The following is a 23500-nucleotide window of genomic DNA, read 5'->3' as shown; positions in this document are numbered from 1 at the left end:
AACCATCCACCACCCATCATCCATCCACCATCCATCCACCATCCATCCACATCCCTCTCCCACCCCACCCCGATCCACTAAGGACCCAGTGAGTCTGAGGCTACTGTAAGTGGTTGACACTCATGTTCTCCTCCTCAGCTGAGATCCCTCAGGTTGATGGGTTTCAGAGCACCAGCACCCTTTTCCTTGCCTCATCTTCTGAGCTGACACCTGACTATTGGGGAAGCTTGCAAGGCAAGGCAGAAGTAGGCCCAGTCCTGAGCCTCTGGGATGCAAAGGCCTCAGGGTTGATCCTGCAAGCAAGTCAGATTCTAAGCCTAAAAGGCCCCCACTAGCATGCCCTGGACAAGATTCTGGGGTAGTCAGACTTCCCTTTTAAATTACAAGGGGGGAGCAAAGCATGGGCTGCACACCCCAGTCCAGGGTTCCAGTAGTGAGCGGTTGCCCTCTGGGTGGGAGGGGGCTCAGATGTCCATGCACACCAACTCTGGATAGGCAACTTGGGGTTCTGGGCCTTACCAGTAACCTTGAGCGGCTGGCATCTGGGGTCTCTTGTTTTCAAAATGAAATAAGGCTGCTGTGTTTTTGTAAGGCTGAAACAGGGTTCCGGACGTATTAGGCGTTCATGAAGAATAGCTCCCTGAGGGGCTCAGCAGGCCTGGCCCAGGCCACCACAAGCATCTGGTGCTTTGGCCGTGGAGGGCGGCCCCCTCCAGCGCAGGAGGCCCCGGGGGCGCTGGGCTCGGCCAGCTGTAGTCAGCTGTGGCAGCCACCCAGGCAGTGCGGGACAGCCCCCTGTCCTTCCTCCAGAGCTGGGAAGGGCGGCACAGCGCCACATGGGGGCCGTTGGGCAGAGCTGTTACAGCTGCCACAAGGGGACGGCCACGTGGCACGGTGTGGCTGTGGAGGAAGGTTTTAGGGACCCTGTGGAACGGAACACAAGTTCCACCTGCCTGATGCGCAGCAGAGACATGGAGTTTGCAGCAAGAAAAGGGTTTATTCAAGGGGCAGCCAGAGGAGGAGACGGGGGTAGGGGGAAGGGGGTGCGGAGGGGGAAGGGGGTGGGGGCAGGGGGCAAGCCTCACATCCGCCTCCTCAAAGGGGAGTCGGGGAAATCGGGGAAATGTGAAGGTGAAGGAAAAGGTCTGGGTGACAGGTTGCAGCTGGGATCAGTCCTACTAATGCTTCGGTTACCAGTTTCACCCGGCCCTCGACTTGCGCCCAGGAAGGGCTCCCCGCCTTTGCCGAGAGGTAAGAGGTGCCCCGGCCAGGACCCCTGCAACCTACCCTGCACCACCGCCCTTCCCTACCTCCGCCTCTGCCCCCAGGGGCCCTCCTTGGGCGGCCGCACTGCACACACAGCTGGAGGCCGGGGGCCCCTGGAGACGGGGTTGGATTGAGTGTCTGAATTCTGGAATATCAGCCTAGACGCTTCAGGGACTGCGCCACCCAGGTGCCCCATCCCGCGCCATTCTTGATTCTGAGTCCCGACCTCTCTTCCTGCGACACTTGGAACCCGGTCTCTGCCTCCATCGCCTTTAAATCTTGTAGTTATTACTTTCGTCTCTTACCGGGGCCTTTTGTTCTGTGAAGTTGCTCTTCACTTGCAGGGGCTTTTCTTGGACATTTTGACGTCTCCTCTCTGGCCTCTCCTGGGTCCTGCTCCGACCGCCGAACCACCAGCTTGCCCTTGGAGTTCGTGTATGATTTTCCCTTTCTTCTTGTGGTTCCTTGTGTGATTTCCTCCACGTTGATGTCTTAGTCTTCGGGGGTTGCACTTCTGCCATCAGACGTTCATTCCCGAGCTCGTTGCGGCTTCTTACGGCGCCCCGTCCTTGCTCGGACGCGCTTTTATCTCTCGGAGGAGTTTCTTACTTACAAACAGAAAGCCACACAAACCTTATGTGCATGGCTTGACACGCTTTCACACATGGATGACCCATGTCACCACTGTCCACGAGCAGAGGGCATTGCCCATCACAGACTTTCCTTCCAGCCCTTTGGAGGCAACGCCCATGTGCCAGGGGACCACTGTTTTGATCGCCATCCCTAGCAACTAATTCTGTCTCTTTTACAGTTCGCTTCTTTGGCTCAGAATGTTGAGATTCTCCAACAATGCAGATGACTCTGCACCCATTCCATTACACAAACATACCAGGATTTTTTGTCTGTTCTGTGAGTGAACATTTAGCTTGTTTCTGGTTGTGAATGAGATGAAGCTGAACATGGATTGGACAGTTTTCTTGTGTTGGGCCTTCTGTGGCCACACACCCTCCACTCCCCTGGAAACACGTGTGATCAGAGGAGGAACTGCAGGGCACAGGTGAGCAAATGTTTACAAAGAAACTGCCGACATTTTGCACAGCGGCTTTACCATTTTGCACATTCCCCCAGCAACAGGAGCGTTCCAGTACGTGCCCATCCTCAGCCAACCCTTGGTAGGGGCCTATTTCGAATCATCCTCATGGGTGTGGAGTGCCGGCTCATTATAGTCATTTGCATTTTTCTGATGACTAATGATGCTGAGCACCTTCTCATGTGCTCATTGGCCATTTGGAGGCCTTCTTCAGTGAAAGGCCTGTTTAATTCCCGTGTCTATTAGAAGCCTGGGTTTTAGAATTTTGGGTCTGAGCCTTGTCTCAGACGCAGGCTTTGTGACCGCTCCTCATTCTCCGGTTGGTTGGTTTACTTTCTTAATGATACATCTTGACGAGAAGTTTCTGATTTTGAGGAAATGCAATCTTTGTTCCTCTATCATTGATGGTTGGAGCCTTTTGTGGCCTGTTTTAGATGTCTCTGTCTACCCTCTGGTCAGAAAGATGCTCTCCTGTTTTCTAGAAGCTTTACAATTTTAGCTTTCACATGTAGGTCTATGAATCACTGTAAATTACTTTTTGAATGTGGTGTGAGGTCCACTTTCCCCCCAAACCTAACAAGTTGCTCCAACTCCATTTATCGAAGAGAATTTCTCTCCTCAAACTAGAAGTTTCTAGTTCTTTCCTCCAGAATTTAGAGGTTCTGTTTGGTTCTTTGAATCTGTTACGTGATTCTCTTGCTTCCTGTTCTTGGAAACTGTTTTTTGAGTTTGTCCTGTATTCTGTAAACACTGAGCGGGACTGCTCTATCATGTGTTACAGTCGTCACTGGTCCCTCTGATCTCTCGTGTCTTCGTGGGGCTGCTTGAGCTGTGACCCCTGCGTTCTCACTCATGGGGTCTTGCTGTCTTCTGTGCCTGGTTATTTTCAAAGTCAGTTTGTGAACATTTATGCTTGGGTTTGTTTGAGAAGGATGACAATTTCTTCCAGAGAGGGGTCTTTCACTTCTGCCAATCCAGAAGCACCAGAACCACTGTTTGTGGCCTGAGGCCCAGGGCCAAGTTATGGGGGCTGGCCCTCTTGTCTCCACCCTCTCTGCCAGGAGCCAGCCAGACCCCCTTTCCTGGGGCAGGGGAAGGGGTCCAGGTTCATAGGGAGGCTCTCCCTTTAGACACCCACCTTATACCAGCCTGTGGCCCTGAACCCAGGGTGCCTGGATGGCCATGTTCTTGGGGTAATGCGCAGTCTCACACTGCACAGCCTTCCTGGGCTCCTGTGGTCCCTTTTGCCTTTGGTCATACCTTCGCAGGCTCAGATTTCCACTGCTCTTCAGGAGAGGGGTGTAATCCCCAGTGCAGGGGCTCCTTTAAGTGAGTTAATCCCTGGAGTCGGAAACCCCTTGTTCTTTCCTGTCGAGTGCATCTGTGGTTGCACATTTCCCCCAGAAGCTCCCCCTGACCACAGCCCCCAAAACTGGTGTGTAGTATTTCCACTAGCATTCAATTAAAAGTATTTTCTAACTTCTAATGTCATTTCTTCTTTGGTCCATGTGTATTTTTAAAGTTCCTGAATATACTTTTTTTACAAAAAGATTTTATTTATTTGAAAGAGTGAGTGAAAGAGAACATGAGCTGGGGGAGGGGCAGAGGAGAAGCAGAGGGAGCAGCAGACCCTCCACTGAGCGAGGAGCCCAGGATCATGACCTGAGCTGAAGGCAGACGCTTAACAGACTGAGCCACCCAGGCGCCCCTAAAGTTCCTGAATATACTTATTTTAGTTGTCTTTTCATTACCGAGTCCCTCCTTGTTTGCAGTAAGGTTAAAGAATGTGATCCGTATCATCTAACCTTGCTGCTGAGTTACTGGAATTTGCTTTGTGCCCTGGGCCAGTCAGCTTTTAAAATGTTCTGTATGTATTAAGAACATGTTTTCTCTAAAGGGCATGAACAGATCATGCTTGCTGACTGTGTAGTCCATCCATCTGTGTTCTTCATTAGTGACCCGAGCTTCTGTGGTGAGAAGCTGGCAGAGCGGCAGCAAATTAAACAAAAATGAGACAAGAAAGGAAACAGAGAGTAAAAGCCAATGAAAGAAAACTAGCGAACAACAGAGGGAAATCAGTGAAGCTGAAGCTGGTTCTGGGGGAAAAGGTCTAAAACTCGACAGAGCCTAAGCTAGACTGACTGGGGGGAAAAGGGGAGCAGCAGTTACCAACACCAGGAACAAAAAGGGGGCATCACCACAGATCTGACAGACATTAAGAAGAGAACACTTTACACCAATTGTTTTAACAACTCAGATACAATTCCTTGACAAACATATAAAGACACAAGAGGGGCCCCTGGGTGGCTCAGTCGTTAAGCGTCTGCCTTTGGCTCAGGCCCGCATTGGGCTCCCTGTTCATTGGGAAGACTGCTTCTCCCTCTCCCCCTGCTTGTGTTTCCTCTCTTGCTATGTCTCTCTCTCTCTGTCAAATAAATAAATAAAATCTTAAAAAAAAAAAAAGACACAAGAAGTATTAGAAAATCCAAACAGCCTTGTATCTAGTTTTAAAAACTGACAAAACTCTAGCATGAGGAGCACTTCCGGCCTAGGTGGTCCGCCCACAAAGGCTGCTGCACACTAAGGAAGAAAAAAGGCCAAGTCCACACACACCACAGCAGAGCCTAGCAAGGGGCACTTCCAGCTCATCTCAGTCCAATGTGATACCAAACGGGACAGACTACATGTGAGGACAACAAGAACCACGGGCCAGTGTCCCTCAGAGGGGTATAAACAAACATCCTTAGGCAAGCATCAGCAAAGCTAATCCAGCTGTGCAGAGGAAGGACTGTCTTCATGGCCAGTGGGGTCCATCCGGGAATGCAGGTTATTTCAGCATTTGGAAATCATCGAGGTTCACCACAGTAACTCAATCAAGAAGCAAACCTTTACGATCATCTCAATAGATGCTCGAAAAGCACTTGACAACTTTCAATACTCATTCACAAAAAACTCCTAGCAAGCTGGGATAGACCCCCCTGCAATCTATAAAAGCATCCATAAAACTCCATCATAGCTCATGTGACACTTAACTGGAAGACTGAATGTGTTCCATGAAGGCTGGAAGAGAGGGACGCCCCCCTCTGCCCTGCTGCTCAACACTGGGCTGGACAGGCCGGCCAGTGTGCATGGAGAAGGCACAGCACTCGAGGGAGGAGAAGCGAGACTGCCGTCTGGCAGGGGACATGAGCAAGCGTGCAGATAAGCCGGGATCTGGGGCACTGGACGTAAGGTCAGCATGTGAAAGCAACTGCACGATGAAACATATGAGTGCCAATAGCATAAAACATCAAACACCTAGGAATGAACCTCGTGAAAACATGCAGGCTCTGTGTACAGAGAGATGCAAGACGGGCTAAACAAGCGGGTACAGACGAGAAAGGCTCACAAGACTCGATACTAAGATGTCGATTCTCCTCAAAGTGAGCTACATAGTTAAGGCGATCCCTGTCAAAATTCTAGTCGTTTTTATAAAAAATGAGAAGCTGATTCTAAGATATATATGGAAATGCAAAATGCTTGCAATGAATCTTTAAAAAGAAGAGGAAAATGCATACCACCCGATTCCAAGCTTTATTTTAAAGCTACTGTAATCAAGACAGTGAGAGCGTAGAATAGTCTAGATACAGAGCCACACTTGTACGCTCACCTGAGTTTTGACAAAGGCACCGAACCAAGTAACAGAGGAAAAGGTCTGTATGAAAAATGGTGCCAGAACACAAGGAAACAAGTGGGCGTCGGTCAGGAAGCAGGATTCACCACAGGTGACATCCCCGCACGAGGACGCCCTTCAGCAATGAACCGAGTCCGTTGCAAGTACACGCCATGGCTGGACTTAACACACAGATGCCGAGTGGAAAACGCCAGACACGCGAACACATCTTCATGGCCCGATCCCTTGCGTGTGAAATGCATGGACAGGCACAAGTGAGCTGTGGTGAGAAAAGCCGGCGGCGGCCTGGCAGGTGGACGGCTTGCTCTGGGGACAGCCATTCGGGCACCCACGGCCGTCAGCACATGCGGAGCACAACACCGAGCACCCGTGCCTCTGTGAGCACTCCCTCCTCACCGCTCAGTCGCCCCAAACCTGGGAGTCGAGCAACTCCACGGCTGGAGACCGCGAACCCGCAGCCGGAACATCGATGACTACAGACCGGAGACCGAGGGCCCTCGTGCCATCCTGCGGGTTGGCGGCAGATGCAGGCCCTCCGTGAAACCAGTCGGGACCGTCCTGTGTCGGAATGAACGTGCGTTCCGTAGGACCGTCTCTGTGACTCCTGGGAGCCGTGTGCGCGCACGCGCGAGCGTGCACACATAGGACCCTTCACCACGGCACTCCCAGCCGTGTTCTTACCCAACATCGGATACAGCTCTGAAACGTCGTACCTTCATACAATGGGACGGCACCGGGCACTGAAGAGGCGCACGGGTCCGCTAGACAACGTGGCTGAGTCTCACCAACGAAGGGCCTAGAAGCAGACGCCCCACCCCGACACACCCACCTGGTCGCTGTAATTTCCTAACAGGGAAATCCAACCTGACTCATCAAGAACGTGGGTCTGTCGGGGTCCGTTGAGGCGGCATTAATAGTTCAGACTGGGGGGGCCGGAAGCAATCACTGTGCCCACAGATTCGGTCTGGCGGGGGCCTGCTTCCCGGTACGCAGACATGGACTTGTTGCTCCCTGCGGGCCAGGGATCTTTCTGGGGACTTTTCTTAGGACGCTGATCCTATTTGAGGGCTCCATCCTCATGATCTAATTACCCGAAAGTCCCAATGCTGACACCCTCACCATGGGAACTGGGTTCTAGTATATGAGCTTGGGGGGGACACAAGCCGAGTGGTCAGCTATAGGAGAGGGGAGCGTGGGGGTATCCTAGGATCTGGGTAACCTCTACTTGTTGACCTGGGGGTGGGCTCCAGAGTACTTGCTCGGGAGGACTCACTGAGCCATGGGCGTCTTGTGCCCTTTTATGAATCCGTGTTTCCCTTCACAGCGATCACCTGGAATCTAAAAGCAGTGTGGCCACTGGCCTCTGGCTTGGGGGCCTGCCACGGTACCTGCTGTCTCCAGAGGCAGAGGCAATGACAAATCATGAAGACCCGTCTGGTTCTCTGGTATGTCTGGAGGCCAAGAGCTCCCTCTAGTTGTCAGTTCCTGAAATGGTAAACTGAGTCAAGTGTCTGCTTTTGTTTGCCTCCCTGTCCTGGGCCTGACCTCCTCCCAGGCCTTGCACCCCACACAGGGGCACTCAGAACATGAGTGCACGGCTGGAGCTCGGAGCCCCACAGGCAGCTCTGTGGAAGCCGGGCAACGAGCCCTTTTCTGGTCCTCGGCCTCCACCCAAGCTGTCGTCATGCTGCCCCGCCCATCAGGCTGGGCCACAGCCATGCGCACTAGGGCCTGCTGCGAGGGACACACCAGCCGCCCGGTCAGTGGCAGGCATGACGTACGTGGACGCCTCGGGAGCACGGCAGGAAGGCCCGCCCATGCCCAGTGGCCCAGGGAGGAGGGGGGCCACCTCCCGGCTTGGTTTCAGCGCATCCTGACACGCGAAGTCCTAGCACAAGCCCCCTTGGACTTGATTCTTAGAATAATGGCTCATGGGAAAGCTGTCTGGTGGATCCCAACATGCCAGCCGAGGCCGGGATGTGGTCGATGCCGAGTGCAGCGCTGGGGTCAAGCCTCTTCCAGGTTCAAACCTGGGAACTGTGTCAGACCCCCACATGGACCGCCTACGGTGAAGTCAGAGAAGGGTCCCCGTGGAGCTGTCACACCTCAGTGAGACAATCAGCCACCTTCGCTGGACATGGAGACCTCCGGGCCCAACCTCAGGTGGGCAGGGAGACGCCAGTGGGGCCACTGTGAGCCCGCCCCAGGCCTGTGCCAGAGGTCACCCCTGCCCCCCAAGTTCACCTCCTCCCTGCTCTCGCGGGTCAAACCCGGGGGACTGTGGCCCTGGGAGGCCCTCGGCTCCCCCGCTGTGTCACGCAGCAGAGAAGACGGGGAGTGGGGTGCAGGGGTGGAAGAGGAGCAAGACGCAGACGCAGAGACCGCTGAGTGACAGGTCGGACCACTGACGATTTAGACCGTGAGACGTGTTTTTAAAGACACAGCGTTGCAGCGGCAGATTCACGCACGTCTGACGCTCCGCTCGTCGGGCCCCCGGGGGGTCGGAGCGGTTCTTCCGCGTCAAGGATGCCTGGCCGGTCCCCGCCACGCCTCCCCCAAGGTCCTGTTTGTGCCCAGCGCCGCCCCAAGCCCCTGGGCCGTGCTGAGGCAGACCCCCGGCGCCCTGCTTCTTCCTTCTTCTTCCGGCGGGCTCCTGCGGCCTCAGAGTTCGTTGTGGCGAGCTCTGGAGATGCGGCCCGACAGGTCCTGTAAATGCTTCTTCACCTGAAAACAAGGCACAGCGTCAACCCAGCCGCCACCTGCCCAACATCACGATACACACGGCCTTAGGAGGAAAACTCCTGAGCTCCTCGCTTTTCTTATTTGCAAGTTCGCCACCAGGAAACAGGGATCAATCACAAAAGTAGCTCCACGCCAACTAGAACACGAGCGCCCGCTAGAAACCAACCGCGCGGGGCAGAGGACGCGCGGACAGAGGACGCAGGGCCGTTTCCGCAAAGGCGAGGAACAGAGATGCCACCTGGCTGCCCTCCTCCCTGCCCCGACAGAGGCCAGCGTCTGCTGAACCCGCGCTCCCACCAGGGCAGTGAGGCAGAGAGCACCCCACGCCCGCCCCTTCTCCGGCACAGCCGGACTCCCCTCTGCAAGTACCCAGCCCGCGGCATCACTCTGGAGCCGGCCTCCCGTGCGGGGTGCCTGCCTTCTCCCCGACAGGCTGCCAGCCGGGCACGGACCCACGCGCCCCCCCTCTGTGGCCCTTTGGCCTCGTGTCACTTTAGGTTTGGGTGTTTGAATGGCTAGCCCATCCCTGTGGCTCCAGAGTCAGATGCACAAGAGGGTCCCTCCTCCCCTGCTCCCTCTAGAGACGACCCACCTCATGTTTCCAGATTGTTCTGTGCGTCCTTCCGCCCCTACCACCAGCCCCTCACAGCGTCCACGCTGCCCGACCGCTTCTTCCCCCCCGCACGGTCCGACCCCGAACCTTCTGCAGGAAGAGCCCGACTTCTGTGCCTGTATGTGCCCCTGAATTGCGGGTCACCGCGAACGACCTCACCAGCCCTGGAGTGACCCCACTCTGCTCGGCCCCCTGCCGCCGCCCTGGGATGGTCTGCATTCGCATGAGGGGAAACGTGGCCTCCACGCACACCGCACAGGACTCGGGACCGTCGTTCTGTGCACACGCGGACGTGTCACAGCTGCTCCCTCACGCACCCCGAGCGGGGTCACGGGCTGAGGGCACAAGCTGGGGGCACAGCTGTCCCGCAGCTCTGAACAGGCCCGGAGGGGATGGCCCGGCCCCCGTGGGAGCGGACCAGGCGCCACCAGGCCAGACGGCCACCTGCCGTCCGCACAGCGGGGACCGGCGCACACGCAGGGCTGCGCGCACCTTGTAGCCCAGCTCCTTGGTCTTCTCCTCCAGCACGGCGTACTTCTCCTTGTTCCGGCTCACGTGCTCCCGGTCCCCGAGGCTCTCCACATGTTTCAGTTTCTGGTGAGAGATTTCCAGCTGCTTCCGGTAGTGGTTGTGTTTTTCAATTTTGGCTTCAAAGTGCTTAAGCTCCTCCTAGAATAATGTTTCAACAGCCCAACGTCCCCCATCGGCCTCTTTGTGCCACTCCGGGGTCCCCAGCAAACCTCCCCATCCCCTCAGGACACGGGTGGCCGCCGCACACCTGGGGCTGGGCGACAGGGCGCACGCCCCTCGGCCCTCACCATACGACTCGTCCGGGACAGCTCCAGGGCGCCATCCCTGCTGCCCCCGTCATGCAGCAGCGCATGTGGAAGGAGCGCGCCCCTCCCCGCCAGAAATTCTGCCACAGCAGGACAGCTCCATGCCTGGCACCCAGCCTGCCGCGCCCCCGCCCCTCGGTGAACCTGCTTCCCTCTCGCTCTGAGCCCACGTCCAGCCTGACACCTGGGCTGGGGCCTCAGCCACGGCTGCGCTGCACTGTGCTCTCCGCCGTCCCCACGGCCTTCTGTCCCACCTGCAGCAGCCACCACCTCGGGGAGGCTCTGCGGCACTGCCCTTCCCACCCCCCTCCTGCCTGCATGGTGGTCTCGGGTCGGTCTCGCTGGCCGGGCCCCCGCATCCTGGTCTTGGCTGAGCTGTGACCTCCTCCAGACCTCCAGAGCGGGGCTAAGTGGGCTGCCCAGGGGCCACGAGGGCCGACAACACACATCCCTGTGAACTGGGCTGCGCTCCAGACAGACGCTGATACGGGGACCTTTGCTGGACACCACTGTCGTCCCTGCTGCTGTCTCCTGCCCTGTGGCCCTGCTTCTCCCACCTGCCGGTGACTCCTCAGGGGCCGCGTCCCTCCACCACACGGGCTGTCCCCCTTCCACCCTCCCTGCCCCCATGACCGTGGGCCCAACCACCGTGCGTGAGCTCCGCAGTGGCCTCCGGGACCCACATGGCAGAATGACGTCTCGCTCCCCAGGCCCCAGCTAGAGCCCCCATGCCGGGCTCCTGTCCTAGCCGACGGCAGCCTCCCGCCCACACCCTTCTGATCCCTGACCCCCTGGCCTGCAGCAGCCTGGTGACAGCACGACCCCCTGAGGCAACACTCCGGCAACTCAAAGGCCCTTCCCTCCAGGCCTGTTGCCAGAGCCCCACGCGGGGTCCGCTGTTCTCGACCCGCGTGCTTCTGCACCAGCCCTCCGTCCTCACAGCCCACACACCCGGAGCTGGAGCCAGGCCCTCCCTTCACCGGAGGCCAGCCCCGTCCACAGAGACGCGAGCACGGCAGTCCCCCATGGCTGCCCACCAGCACGGCAGAGGGATGCAGGGCGCAGGGAAAGAGGCCCGTGAACACGCTGGTCTGCCACTCACACTGCGGTTCAGTCTTTCCCAAGTTAGTACCAAGTTCAACAGAAGAGATGTTGCCAAATAACGTGAGCCAGTGTCAGCCAGCACCCTCCTTACCCGGAAGGACTCCAGCTCCTTCTCAGTGAAGTTGGAGGACTTGGCCAGGTCCCACAGATCGATCACTCGGGGTTCCTCGAACTCTGGCAGAAAAGCGGAAACAGTCCCAGTGACTGTGTGGCGGCGTCCCATGATGCCCAGGGGCCCTGACGACACTGAGAGTGTGAGCGTCGGGACGCACACACACGGATACGTGCTGTGTGCTCGCACGCACGCGTTCAGCTGTCTAGTGCCGTCTGGAAGCGAACAGTGTTGTTCTCGTGCACGTTCAGTGTGTGGCTCAGGGCCCCGCTGGAACCTGGCCTCGGCGACACGCTCACTGGCCCGCACCTGAGAGGGAGGGGCCCACTGTAGAGCCACCTCAGTGGGGGAGGGGCGGTGGGAGTCGGGATGGCGGGGTTCCCTGGGGCCTCTGGGCCAGGACTGCCAATCTACCACAGTTCCGGGCTGAAGCTTAGGCCACTGCCCGTCCTTCTGGCTCCAGAGCAAAACCAACCACATGGAAAGGACCCCTTGACCTGAGCCAGCACTCCTGAGCGGACATGGGTGATGGGTGCCCACCTGGGCCACCCACCTCTCCGTCCCTGGAGGAGAGAGGGAGCTGGTCGGAGCTGCCCACCCGCGGGCATGCCACTAGCTCCCAGCTCCAACACCTCCTCTCTCAGCTGTCCCCTTCCTGCCCAGGGCCCTCCAAAGGCTCGTGGAGAGTGTTCCGGAAGGACTCGGCAGACCACGGGAGAAACTGAGGAGCTGGCTGGGTGTGGCTCCTGGAAGGGGGTGGTTCAGGTGGGGAGGGGCAGCGGCGCAGCGGGCAGCCCCAGCACCATGTCTCCTGATCTGCCGCATCCCCAGGTGCAGAAGCACCTGCCGCATCCACGCTCCGTAAGCCCAGGCGGAGAACACGTGAACGGGTAAGAAGCCAGAGGGAGAGGGCAGCCTGGCAGAGAAAGCTCCTGAACACGGCTCTAGCACGGGGCCCAGGGTGGGAGCGGAGCAGACAGCGGCCCGCCACGGGATGGCGTGGGACGCACGGCTGTGATGCCCAAACGCGGGTGCTCACCGGCCTCGGCGTCGTAGCCCCGGTGGCTGACTTTGCGCAGGCGGTCGTAGCCCTGGTTGATGCCCCGCAGCCGGTCCTTGAGCTCTGCATGCTTGCTGTGCAGCACGTCCTCCTTGACGCGGCTCACGTCAAAGGGGCTGATGACGTTCTCCTGGATTTCTGTGCCCAACAGGCGCCGTGAGCCGCTGCCAGGGATGCCCCTGCTGGAGCGGAAACGCCCCGGGCCGACCCCAGTGACCCTGCACCCCACCTCCCGCTTTGCTGACTTCCTGAGGGCAAGACCACGGGTTGGGGTGGCATCCGTGTCTGTGTGGGGACGTGACCCACGTCACAGCATCTGACCAGCACGCTCGTGTTGTCAGAGGCGCCCCCATGAGCCCCCACAGGGGAGTCCCAATCAGAAACTGGGAGGACACGGAGGGAGGGCACCCCCCCCCGGGGCCACCTGCAGGAGGGCGGGGCGGGGGCACCTTCGGTCCTGCTCAGTGTCTCCAGCAGGACGTTGTACTCGCGCACTTTCTCCCTGTGGTGCTCGAACTCCCGCCGCAGCTTGTCCAGCTCCTCGCTGGAGAACTTCCCCGAGGTCTTCGCCTGGGAGGAGTGAACACACTGCGAGCCTGCCCACGCCCCAGGGTGACCCCCTCCAGGCCGCTTGCCGTGACTCCACGGGGGCCACTGCTGAGCATCCCCTCAGATCAGGCAGGACCCTCGCTCCTGCGGGAAACGCTCAGTGCACTGTCGCCTTGATGACCCTTTAACTAGGGGCCGTAGCAGGACCTGTCGCCAGGCTCCATGGAGAGGTGACAGCCATCAAAGTGTGGGAACAGCAGGATCCCCAACAGGGCGGGGCAGCATCCCCTCCTGGGAGGGACCTCAAGCCAGTCACCACGTGGTCATCCACCTGCCCTGCGGGGCCGTGCGCGGACTCACGAAGAACGCAGGTCCGGGACTCAGCCTGTTGGCCACAGGGTCCCCTCCACAGTGGACCCGCCCTCCCTCCTGCTCCAGCCCCACCCCTTGGACAAAGGACGATGGGCTGGTGCGAGAATTCTGATTCTCGGCCCTACTCAGTGTGGTCCAGACAGAACCTGGACAGGAGCTGGGGGATCAGGGGCTGTGGAGTGAGTGACACCGCAGCCAGCTCAAGCCACCACCTGGTCCCACAGACTGCCTGCACCCACCTGAGGTTTGCACCCCACAGGAGACCAGATGCTGCGAGGCCAGCCCCCACACACCCAGCCCGCACTCTGAGCACACCTTTCTGAACCAGACAGCTCCGACCCAAAACTAAGTGGACACCATACAACACACGGGCCACCACTAGCCTGGCTGTTTACAGATCGTCCAGCCCATTCTGGTCATTCGAGGCTCAGCTCCATGCCACACAGAATTCCTTCTCTGAGAGGGCGGGGAAGGCAGGGAAGCCTCATGGGAGGGACCACGACCACAGAAGAAGAGCCTCATGGTTCCAAGAGGAAAGCTTTGCCCCCAGAGTCCCTCTGGAAACAGGGTCCTGTGCAGAAGCAGCCCCTAGCAGCCCCCCTTAACTCTCAACGCTAGGGTGCACACCTTGGGGCTCATGGGAAGCACCGGGGAGTACCTTGTGCCACAGCTTTTCCAGCCTGGGGTCCTCCAGGCTGTCCTCCTCGGTGGGGTCACTGAGGGAGTTGCTGCTCACGGCCCGGGCGTCCTTCCTCCCGTCCAGGCCGTACTTGGCCAGGATCACTAGGGGAGAGACACAGGAGGTGTTACTCCAGTCCCGGCCACTGCCTGCTGGGACCCCCAGGCTCTGCACTCCAGACACACGAACAGTCCGAGTACGGGGAGGGGTATGAGCCCGGGGAGGAGCAGCAAGAAGGGCGCGGAGGGATAACTAGCTCATCGGGCTCTGCCTGGCCCCAGCCTTCCAAGTCTGCTGCTGCACCAGATGCCCTCAGAGGGCAGTCACACTCGTCTCAGGGTGCGTTCACTAGCCTAGAAGGCGGAAGGCTCTGGATTCCAGCCGTCTGGGTTCAGCATGAACCGGAGCCAGAAACAAACACTCCAGCTAGAAGAAGCCCCACAGAGCTGCAAGCCCAGCCTCTTCTAGTCTCGCTGAGGACACTGGGCCCGGCACTCCCTGGGTGTGCACGTGGGGGACACCGTGGTGGACAGGGTGAGGGTGGCCGGCCTGGGCAGCAGAGCAGACCCATCCTGAGACAGAGGCTTCTCCATCAAAACTGGCCCGGACAAGGTGGGCCCAATGTGGCCTATTTCCCACGGTGCTGGTGCATGGCCGGGGGACCGCCCTGCTGCCTGGCCTAGGACAGACCTGGTTACACCCGGGTCCTCCCTTTCACGTCTCCTTTCTGGTCTGACCCCACACTTTGTGGTCCCCTCAGTGTGGCTCGGCCTTGTCAATGGTCCTGGGGTGGGGGACTGAGGGAATGTGGGCGCGCACAGGGCACATCCAGGAGACGGCCAGCTGCCTGGTGAGGGACAAGTGCTCAAGAGGGTCTGCTGTGGTGCTCCAGCTTCCCAGTCTCTGGAGTCTTCTGCCATGTCACCCTGGCACCTAGGACGCCCACACCACCGAGCAGAAAACAGATGGCTCCACTTGGGACCCGGACTCAGACACCGGGCTGGAAGCCATGCCCAGGAGGATACGGGCTGGCAGTGCGAGTTCAGGGAGAATGTGCCCCAGGGAGGGAGACGGGAGCTGGCTGACCTCTCTACGCCCTCATGCTCCTTGGTCTTGGCCCCGGGCCATCCACTGGGGGCCGGTTCCTTCCAGAAAGGACGACATACAAAGGATTCTGGGTTCCTCCAGAGCCTTCTTTCCTCGGGGGTATCTCCAGGTCAGGCTCCTGTCCTGGCCCTTTGGAGTGGCCCCCAAACATTCCAGCTGGGTGCAATGATCCCGCATCTCTGTCTACCTGAGCCTTCTGCTATCTTGTCCTGTTTTGCATGTGTCTCATCATTCTAGAATGAGCCCATATGAAACAGCAGTAGACCTTTGTCCTCACCCCAGAAGCAGATACACAACTTGACCTGAACAACACGTAGGTGTCTCATGAGGTCTGACGGTAAGGGATGCAGGGGAGCTGGGAAGACGTCACCAGCTGAGTCAGAAAAGCCCAGATTCAAACTCTGCTGTGCTCAAGTGGTGACTATGGACAAGTTGCTCACCCTCTCTGAGGCTCTGTCACCTGTCTGTGCCTAGGGACAAGTGCCTCAAAGAGGCCTGAGTGGACGTATAGCATTCCGTCTCAGGGACTCCTGTGACTACAGACAACGCGCACTCCACGGGGTGCCGTGTCCGAGGAAGCCAGTGTCTGGCCCCGTGAGCGTGTGGCACGGTGGGTGGGCTGCAGGGCGGACTCTGGGTCCGGCTACACCTGTGGCCACTGAGCCGTGGCTACTTGAGCCCCGACGCCGGGCTCCGCGGGGAGCTACAGCGGGCTCATACTGGCGAGGGCGTGCCCGCGTGCCGGGGCGGGTGGCAGGCCAGGGCGCCAGCAGGCGGGATGGGGACGTGACTTCTACTCGCCGCTCTTCGCTACAGGACGACAGCAAGACCCGTCCGCGCGGGAGCAGCTTCCCCGAGACGCAGCTGAGGTGGAGTGCACGGGGGCGTCCGGGCAGCGAGCTCGGAGTCCTGCCCCGCGCCTGACGCTGCCACGGGAGGGAGGCGGAAAAGGGGGGCCCGAGAGACCTCTCCGTCCTGAGGATGCATGTCTTTTGCATAATGGGCAGCTGGGCAGACAGTTGCTCTGTCTTGAATACCCACAGTAACAAGCAGCTCACTACTTCCCATCTCAACACATTTCACTCTGTTAGGAAGTTATTTTCATTACAGATGATCTGAAATCTGCTTCCCCATAACTTCCCGACCCTGGGAACATCCCTACTGTCTCTTCGAGGTGCCCACGGGAGACTGGGTGCCCCGGCCTCCCTCCTGGGCCAAGTCGCTGCAGGGCCCTCAGCTGCTGTGCGTTACTGAACCCAGCACCCGTCCTGACTCTCCCCACAGTCTGCCAAGAGCCTCGCAAAACAGCCCAGCAGCTGTGGCCAAGGCTGGTCGCTCCTCGGAGGTGAGCCACGGCATGGGCTGCAGCGGGGCGGCCCTGCTCCCCTCCCGCCCCCACCGCAGCCCCCCACCGCGCTCAATAGGAAAGACAGGTACCACTGAGGCTGCGCGTGACTTTGGCCTGCTTCTCTCCATCTTCGTCGAGACCCTCGGCCTTCAGCTTTTTCCAGGCGAATTCATCCCTTTCTTGCATCTTCAGATCTGCATGGAGCTCGGACAGTTTCACAGGAGAAAGCTGCAGCTACGGAACGAGAGCAGAGGATGCTGACAACCAGTCCCAAGATGAACCAACAGCATCGCCGGGAGACGGCAACCCTGAGAGGGGGTGACCAGGAGATACCACAGATGGGCAGGGGGACGCAGGGTCCTGGCCAGGCAAAATCCCACACGTGTTCCCGGGCAAGACCCTCAGGGGACTGCCACGCTGCAGGGTTATAGGGAGCCCGCTCTCCAGCCTCACTGTAAGAGGTCCACGGCAGGGCATGATCTAGGAATGCCACGTCCGTGAGGAGCTGCTGGCCAGCAGCGGCCTGAGCACGGGCTGCCAGGTCCTCTCGCTGAGGCCATCTACGGCCACAGGGCCGGCTGCTGCACCAAGACCCCCCAGGGACATTCGTGGGGCCCCGGGTATTGGGGTGTGACGACGGAGGGACATGAATGCTGAGCATGGGAGGAATCCATTACCTTTTCCTCGTATCATGTAAGTACAATAAAAAATAAACCACGATGATTGGAGGATGGAGGACTAAATTATGGCAAACTTCCACGTTAAGAAAAGATCAGTGAACCTGCCTGACAATGCCCTCATCGGCAAGGGACTCGCTAATGACACAATGACAAGAGGCTCTAAGTGCGGTGTCTCTGCCCCCTGACCCAGCCCACGATGAGGTGGGGAGGGGCCTCGGCTTCAGGCCGGAATGAGACCTACGCCTGTGTTGGGTGGCCCAAGGCTCTGGGAGCCAGCCTGAGGCCCAGGGAGGCCGAGAGGAGACTGGGCCCCTGCTCCTGCCCTTCCCACTGACTGGTGTCAGCTCAGCCCAGACCACCGGGACAAACGTGCTTCAAGCTGGTCCCTCGGACCAGAACATTCCACCAGTCTTCACGTGGCTGTACCTGCTGGGGCTCCCTGGGCACCCAGCAATACCGCGGTGGGCTGCTGAACAAGCTACAAGATTGAGCAGCCCCTTGCCAACCACGGGGGGTGGGGAGACTGCGGCCAATGTACTTTTTTTTTTTTTTTTTTTTTAAAGATAAAGATTTATTTATTTATTTGAGAGAGTGAGAATGAGAGAGAGAGCACATGAGAGGGGGGAGGGTCAGAGGGAGAAGCAGACTCCCTGCCGAGCAGGGAGCCCGATGCGGGACTCGATCCCGGGACTCCAGGATCATGACCTGAGCCGAAGGCAGTCGCCTAACCAACTGAGCCACCCAGGCGCCCCAGCCAATGTACTTTTTAGGCTAAAAGGATCATCGTGGTGACCCTGACCAGCTTCGGCTAGGCCTCTCAGGAGATGCCCAGAAAATCTGGGCCCCATCCTTCACCAGCTTGAAAACTAGTCAGGGAAAGTTCCTCAGGAGTAAAAAGATAGCACCAAATGAGTGACAGGGCCTAGGGCAGGAAACTGTTTTCATTCTCTAGAAGTTTCTTCGATCCTGCTCCATGGGTTTGCCCCCTCCTTTGCTGGCTCTCTGGCTCTCCTGGGGCAGGCGTTTGTCTCCACAGTATCCCAGCTCCTACTACCTCTCTTGAGCCCCAAACCCTTCCTTTCAAAGCCTCTTGCGTGCCCCCGCCTAGACGCCTTAGGCTCCTCAAATGGCACCCAGGCTGACATAGTCCCACCTGCTCTCCTAAGCTCCGTCCTAGGCCCCACTGTCATCTGGATGCCCCCTGTGGGCACTACCAGGAGTCTGGGGAGGCTGGGGCTGCAGCCTCACCTGACCTGTGGACTCCCCGGGGCGGAGGAACTGGACAGTGGTTTGGGGCATGCTGATTTCCCAGAAAGGGCAGATAGGGCACCGGGTGATGAGGGGTTGGGAAGGGCAGACCTGCAGTCCACCCAGGATGCCAAGGACACAACACTTAAGCCCAGGCATCCACAGGGTCTCTCCTCTGTAAGCTTGGGGCCTGTCTGCATCAAGAGCCACAGCCAAGGACAGGGAGGCCCAGTTCCCAGCTCTGCCGTCTGTGGTTAGTGTGACACTGCATTGGCTCCTGTGTCCCTCTTGGGGACTGCATGGGGGAGAGGACCTAAGTGTTCTCTGACTGCCAGCTAGTTCGACCATTGGGGGACAGATCTGAGGACCTCAGGCAAAGGTCCCCACTCACCTCTTACTTTCTTATCTGTCCACTTCCCCAGGGCCCTGGGGGGAGTCAGCATGCCAGCATCCAGCCAGGAGCCCACGAGCTGCAGACTCTGGTGCCCACCTGTCTGTTACCGTCGCAGCCCCTGTGAGTCACTGCTTCTCATTCTGAAGCCTCTGGGGGTCTGAATTACACGCTGCACTGCACAAAAATCAGTCCTTCCTCTGAAATGCAGAGGCCGGTGAGTCCAGCGTGGGGGACGCCAGCCACCTGTGGCAGCTGGACACAGCGGCCGTCGTGTGCCATCAAAAAGGAGGCAAAGACGCAGCTCCCGGGCAAACACCTGGCACTCCCTCTCTGGATTTCTTCACTCTCCTTAACTTCAAGTTAAACGTTAATGCCTCACACGAGAAGAACTAGTTAGTAGAGATCAAATACAGAACAGAATCTGTTCAGTATTAAACAGTTAGGTAAATCATCAATAACGGAGACAAGCAAACACACAGGAAGAAAGCCACGTATCAGAAACAAGGGCTATGTTGACGGCACACTGGGTATGGATGGTTTCACAGGTGGGCACTTCATTTCAAACTCACCAAGATGAATGTATTAAATATGTACAGTTTTTATATGCCAATCATAGCTCAATAAAGTGGTAAAAGAGTCCCTGGGAACCAGGGTCCAAAGCCTCTGCCTCCAGCCACGGTTCTGCACTGGGCAGAGTGATCGTGTGCAGGGCACAATTCAAGGAGGCCTGCCCCCAGGTGGACACTAGAGAGCCCCTGGGAGACCGTGGGGCTGAGCCACCCACGTGGGAGCAGTCTTCCTGGTACACGGTGAAGCAGCGCCAAGGACAGAACAGGACAGGGACCCCGACCTGCGCTTCCTAAATCCTACCTGGAGCAGAGGAACGCGGCGTACAGAAAACACGGGAAACACAATCTCCCCTCCTCTTCTGGCCCTCCCACGTCCGAGGACAACACTTCAACACATTCTAATCACAAGGTCAGGGTAAGAACTGACAGGAGCTTGGAGCCCACAGAACTGGGTGTGTGAGAGCTCTGCACTGGCGCTGTGAGCCTGCTCAGGATGTATCCCCCAGCCCCCTGTCCTGTGTCCCCCACCGGAACACCGGAACACAAGGCAACCCTGAGCAGGGCAACACCGGCCAGAGACGAGCAGTGCGCACCCACTGAGAAGTCCTGCGACGGCTTCACTCAACCCCCAAAGCTCTCAGGACAGCCCCTGTGTCTCCCCTGCCCCTCCCCCCGTCCCTGTCCCCTGCTCAGCAGTCTTACGACACTGGAAGATGTCACAAGACCCACAGGACTAGGCAGAAGTAGCCCTGGCTGCCGTCCCCAGCCTACAGCTCTCCTAACCACTTCTATCCAACAGGAACCCGATAATCTCACACAAAGTCAAGACACCAAGCGGCATAATGCAGCAGCAGCTCCCGGGACCCCGGGGCGGGTCTCTAAGACCGGAAGGACCCCCAACCCCAACCGTGGCATCTGCATACCAAGGCGGGAATCACAGCACCAGCCTGCGCTGTGACCCCGAGACAGAGAAGACCCAGGCCCCATCACCCTGGAGATACAAGACGCGCGGCCCCGCGGCACCCCCCCCCCCCCCCCCGGGTCACAGGAGACAAGGGACGCCCCGGGACCCCACGGCCCCCGAGGTCACAGAAGACAGAGGATGCCCCGGAGCCCCGCGGCCCCAGGAGACAGGGGATACCCCACCCCCTCGCGGTCACAGGGGACGGGGACGCCCCCGGCCCCCGGGGTCACAGGAGGCCCTGGCAGCCGCTCACCCGCTGGGCCTTCTCCCATAGCTGGTTGAGCTTCTCCATGCGGAACTCCCCGCCAGGCTCGCGCTTCGGCGGCAGCTCGGGCTCGTTCTTCTCCCGCGAGTACTTGCCGCCGTGGCCCGCCGCCGGCCAGGGCCCGAGCAGCAGCAGCAGCACCAGGAGCTGCGGCTGCGGGAGCCCGCGCGACCCCACTCCGAGCTTCGGCGACGCCATCTTCCTCCTCTGGCCGCCGAGACCCCGCGCCTCAGGCCGAAGAGGCCCCGCCCCCGGGCCCCGCCCCCACCGCGCGGCCTGCTGGGAGTTGTAGTCCCTCCCCGAGCGGGCTGCCCAAGCGAGGCCGCCAGCGGACTACGAGGCCCGCGAAGCCCTGCGGAGGCACGTGCGCGTTTCCTAGGCAACCACGCCGCGGCCTCGAGATCCCGGGGGCCTCCGGGTGGGCAGAGTGCGCTGGGGCTGCCCTCTTTGGGATTGCGAGGTTGAGTGAGGACCCCACCCGGACTCCGGACTCCGGGGTGGCCCGACGTCCCCCCCCGCTCCGTGGGAAAAGTAAACAGTTCGGGAATCGGGAGGGTCTGGCCGAAACCCTGGCCTTTTCCTGTGTCAGCGGCGGTGATAGGGAGACTTCCTTGTCGCTGTGGGTTGCGGGCGGCTGGCCCCCGCTAGGCACTCCTTCCCTTGACAGAGGAAGACAGGCTGAGTCCCGGGCGGGCCCGGGAGTCTGGGCCTTCTCACTCCCGCCCCACGGAAGCTTTTCCCCAGGACGGGGGTGCGGGGTGGGGGGTGGGTGGGCTGCAGCCCAACAGTGTCTTTGAACTGCATCCCCGACACTTCCTCTCCATGCGCTGTTTTTGTATTAGAGATCTTGCGCACTTGCCTCATTCCCACCCTCTTAGATTTTAGTAAATCACCAAAATTCAACCCGGGGGGCGACGTGTTGGGGTTGGGCCATGCCCTGGAGCGAGCTGCTGATGGATCGCTGCCCTCAGGTGGCTTGAGGTAGATGGTCCAGTAGGGGCACCAACTAGGGGTTTGGGGGCAGAAGAGACAGGGTGCACCCACCTGGTAAGAGTGACCTGAAAGGCCTCCCGGGGCGGCCGATTGTGCCTGGCAGAGGGGGCATTGGGGTAGGAGGGAAGATGGGGACAAAGGAAGGGGGTGGAAAATACCTGGGCCTCTTGGGAGGAAGCAGTACTTACTTCAAAATTGTGCCCTGTGTTGTCCAGAGGGTTTAAAGTACCTGGAATGGAGGAGGGCTTTGCCCTCCTTCCTGCCTGACCCCAGGATCTTGAGAGCCATTGTTTCTTGTGTTTTGTCTGGTTGTTTAGTTGTTTCAGGCAAAGGTTAACTTCAGTCCCATTACTCCAGTCTACCTAGAGCACAGGTTCCAGGGGCCCAGCTGTTAGTATTTAATGAAGTGGGGAACAAAGGCAAAAGAAAAATTCAATTTCCTTACTACCTAAAACGGGCTGACAAGTCCTTGAAACAGGCAGAGTGACATTCCTCTAGGAGCTCAGCTGCCTTGATGTTGATACTTTGCTAGGGCAATCTCAGGCTGACCCCCAGGATCCTGTGAGTCTACTTTTAACATATAAAAATTCCTTTGGAAACTTTCTTTATCTCTATCTCCTAGATACGTGTTGGCAATCATCCCCCAAGCGTATGACCCACTGATATACATCTGAAGGGTCTCATGACTTGGTTTTATTTGATGGTGATTAGTGACTTTTTCCCAACAATAGCTAGCCCCCTCAAGGTCCTGGAAACCTTGCTTCCAAAATTCCTTAGAGACTTTCACTATCCCTAATCCTCTCCCAACTTAATGGGCCACTCCTCATGATCCCAGTGCAGCTTTTCTTGCCCTCAGGAAAATAATAAATAAATGTAAAATATTTAATATTATAATAATATTTTTAATAAATTAATTTAATTTTAATAAAACCACCATTTTGCACTAAAGATGTCTCAAGAATTCTTTCTTGGCCATTGGTTTCGAACCCTAACATCTTTCCTACATCATTTAACGCACCTATCCTGTTTATTAGTTACCTAATGCATGCATAAAGACCCCAAGAGGATCAATGTTTATTCTTTTCCCTGTTCAAGACTGATCAACAGGCAATTGTCCTCTGGGTTGTGATACAGGGACCTGGGCCGCCCCATCTTCAACACAGAATTTCCAAGATTGCTTCCCACCGGCACAAGGGGAGAGAGCATTGAGGATCTCACAGCAGAGGTGGTTGGAGAGCTGGGCATCGTATCACTTTGCTCATGTTCTATTGCCTGGAAGCAATCACATTGATGTGGTTTTGGACTATAGGTGAGGTTTGGTGGGGTGGGGTCTGGAGCTGATTATATACTTGGGAGGTAAGGAAAAGGGAGGTTTTCAAAAGGATTTTCATATGTTAAAGACTCACAGGATACTGGAGGCCTTGCCATTGTCAAGTTAAGGTTGTTTTTCCCTCTAGTAAAGCAATAACATTAAGACAGTTGGGAGCTGGGCGCCTGGGTGGCTCATCCGTTGAGCGTTGAGCGTCTGCCATGGGCTCAGGTCATGATCCCGGGATCCTGGGATAGAGTCCCGCATCTGGCTCCCTGCTCTGCGGGAAACCTGCTTCTCCCTCTCCCACTCCCCCTGCTTGTGTTCCCTCCCTCGCTGTGTCTCTCTCTGTCAAATAAATAAATAAATAAAATCTTTAAAAAACAAACAAAGAAAGACAGTTGGGAGCTTCCTGGAAGAATATCACACATGTCCCACCCAGGAGTGGGGTGTTGGGGGAGGCTGCAGGGTGTCAGCTTATGCTTTGTCCTCAGCTAGCGTTCTGCTCCCTCATCAAACACAGACAC

General features: G+C 58.0%; 1 protein-coding gene across 1 annotated transcript; it reads right to left on the bottom strand.

Moving 5' to 3' along the window:
• Positions 1-8434: 8434 nt before the first annotated feature.
• LRPAP1 (LDL receptor related protein associated protein 1) lies at positions 8435-20917 on the bottom strand. Its single transcript, XM_021677623.1, has 8 exons — positions 20660-20917; positions 16641-16785; positions 14076-14200; positions 12946-13066; positions 12476-12634; positions 11416-11498; positions 9877-10053; positions 8435-8753 (listed from the first exon to the last, which is right to left on the bottom strand). The coding sequence occupies exons 1-8, from the start codon at positions 20867-20869 to the stop codon at positions 8691-8693; spliced, it is 1083 nt and encodes a 360-aa protein (XP_021533298.1). The 5' UTR covers positions 20870-20917; the 3' UTR covers positions 8435-8690.
• Positions 20918-23500: the final 2583 nt, after the last annotated feature.

The sequence above is a fragment of the Neomonachus schauinslandi genome, chromosome 2 (genome assembly GCF_002201575.2).
Source record: "Neomonachus schauinslandi chromosome 2, ASM220157v2, whole genome shotgun sequence".
NCBI lineage: Eukaryota > Metazoa > Chordata > Mammalia > Carnivora > Phocidae > Neomonachus > Neomonachus schauinslandi.
This window is presented reverse-complemented; position numbering and strand designations above follow the sequence as displayed.

Bases quoted from the DNA above. Each gene is read 5' to 3' on its own strand.
- LRPAP1 (XM_021677623.1), bottom strand. From the start codon at position 20,869: ATGGCGTCGCCGAAGCTCGGAGTGGGGTCGCGCGGGCTCCCGCAGCCG. The intron at 16,786-20,659 runs GTGAGCGGCTGC...CTCGTTCCGTAG, and splicing joins TATGGGAGAAGGCCCAGCGG to CTGCAGCTTTCTCCTGTGAA. The intron at 8,754-9,876 runs GTGCGCGCAGCC...CCTTGTTTTCAG, and splicing joins CCAAGGAGCTGGGCTACAAG to GTGAAGAAGCATTTACAGGA.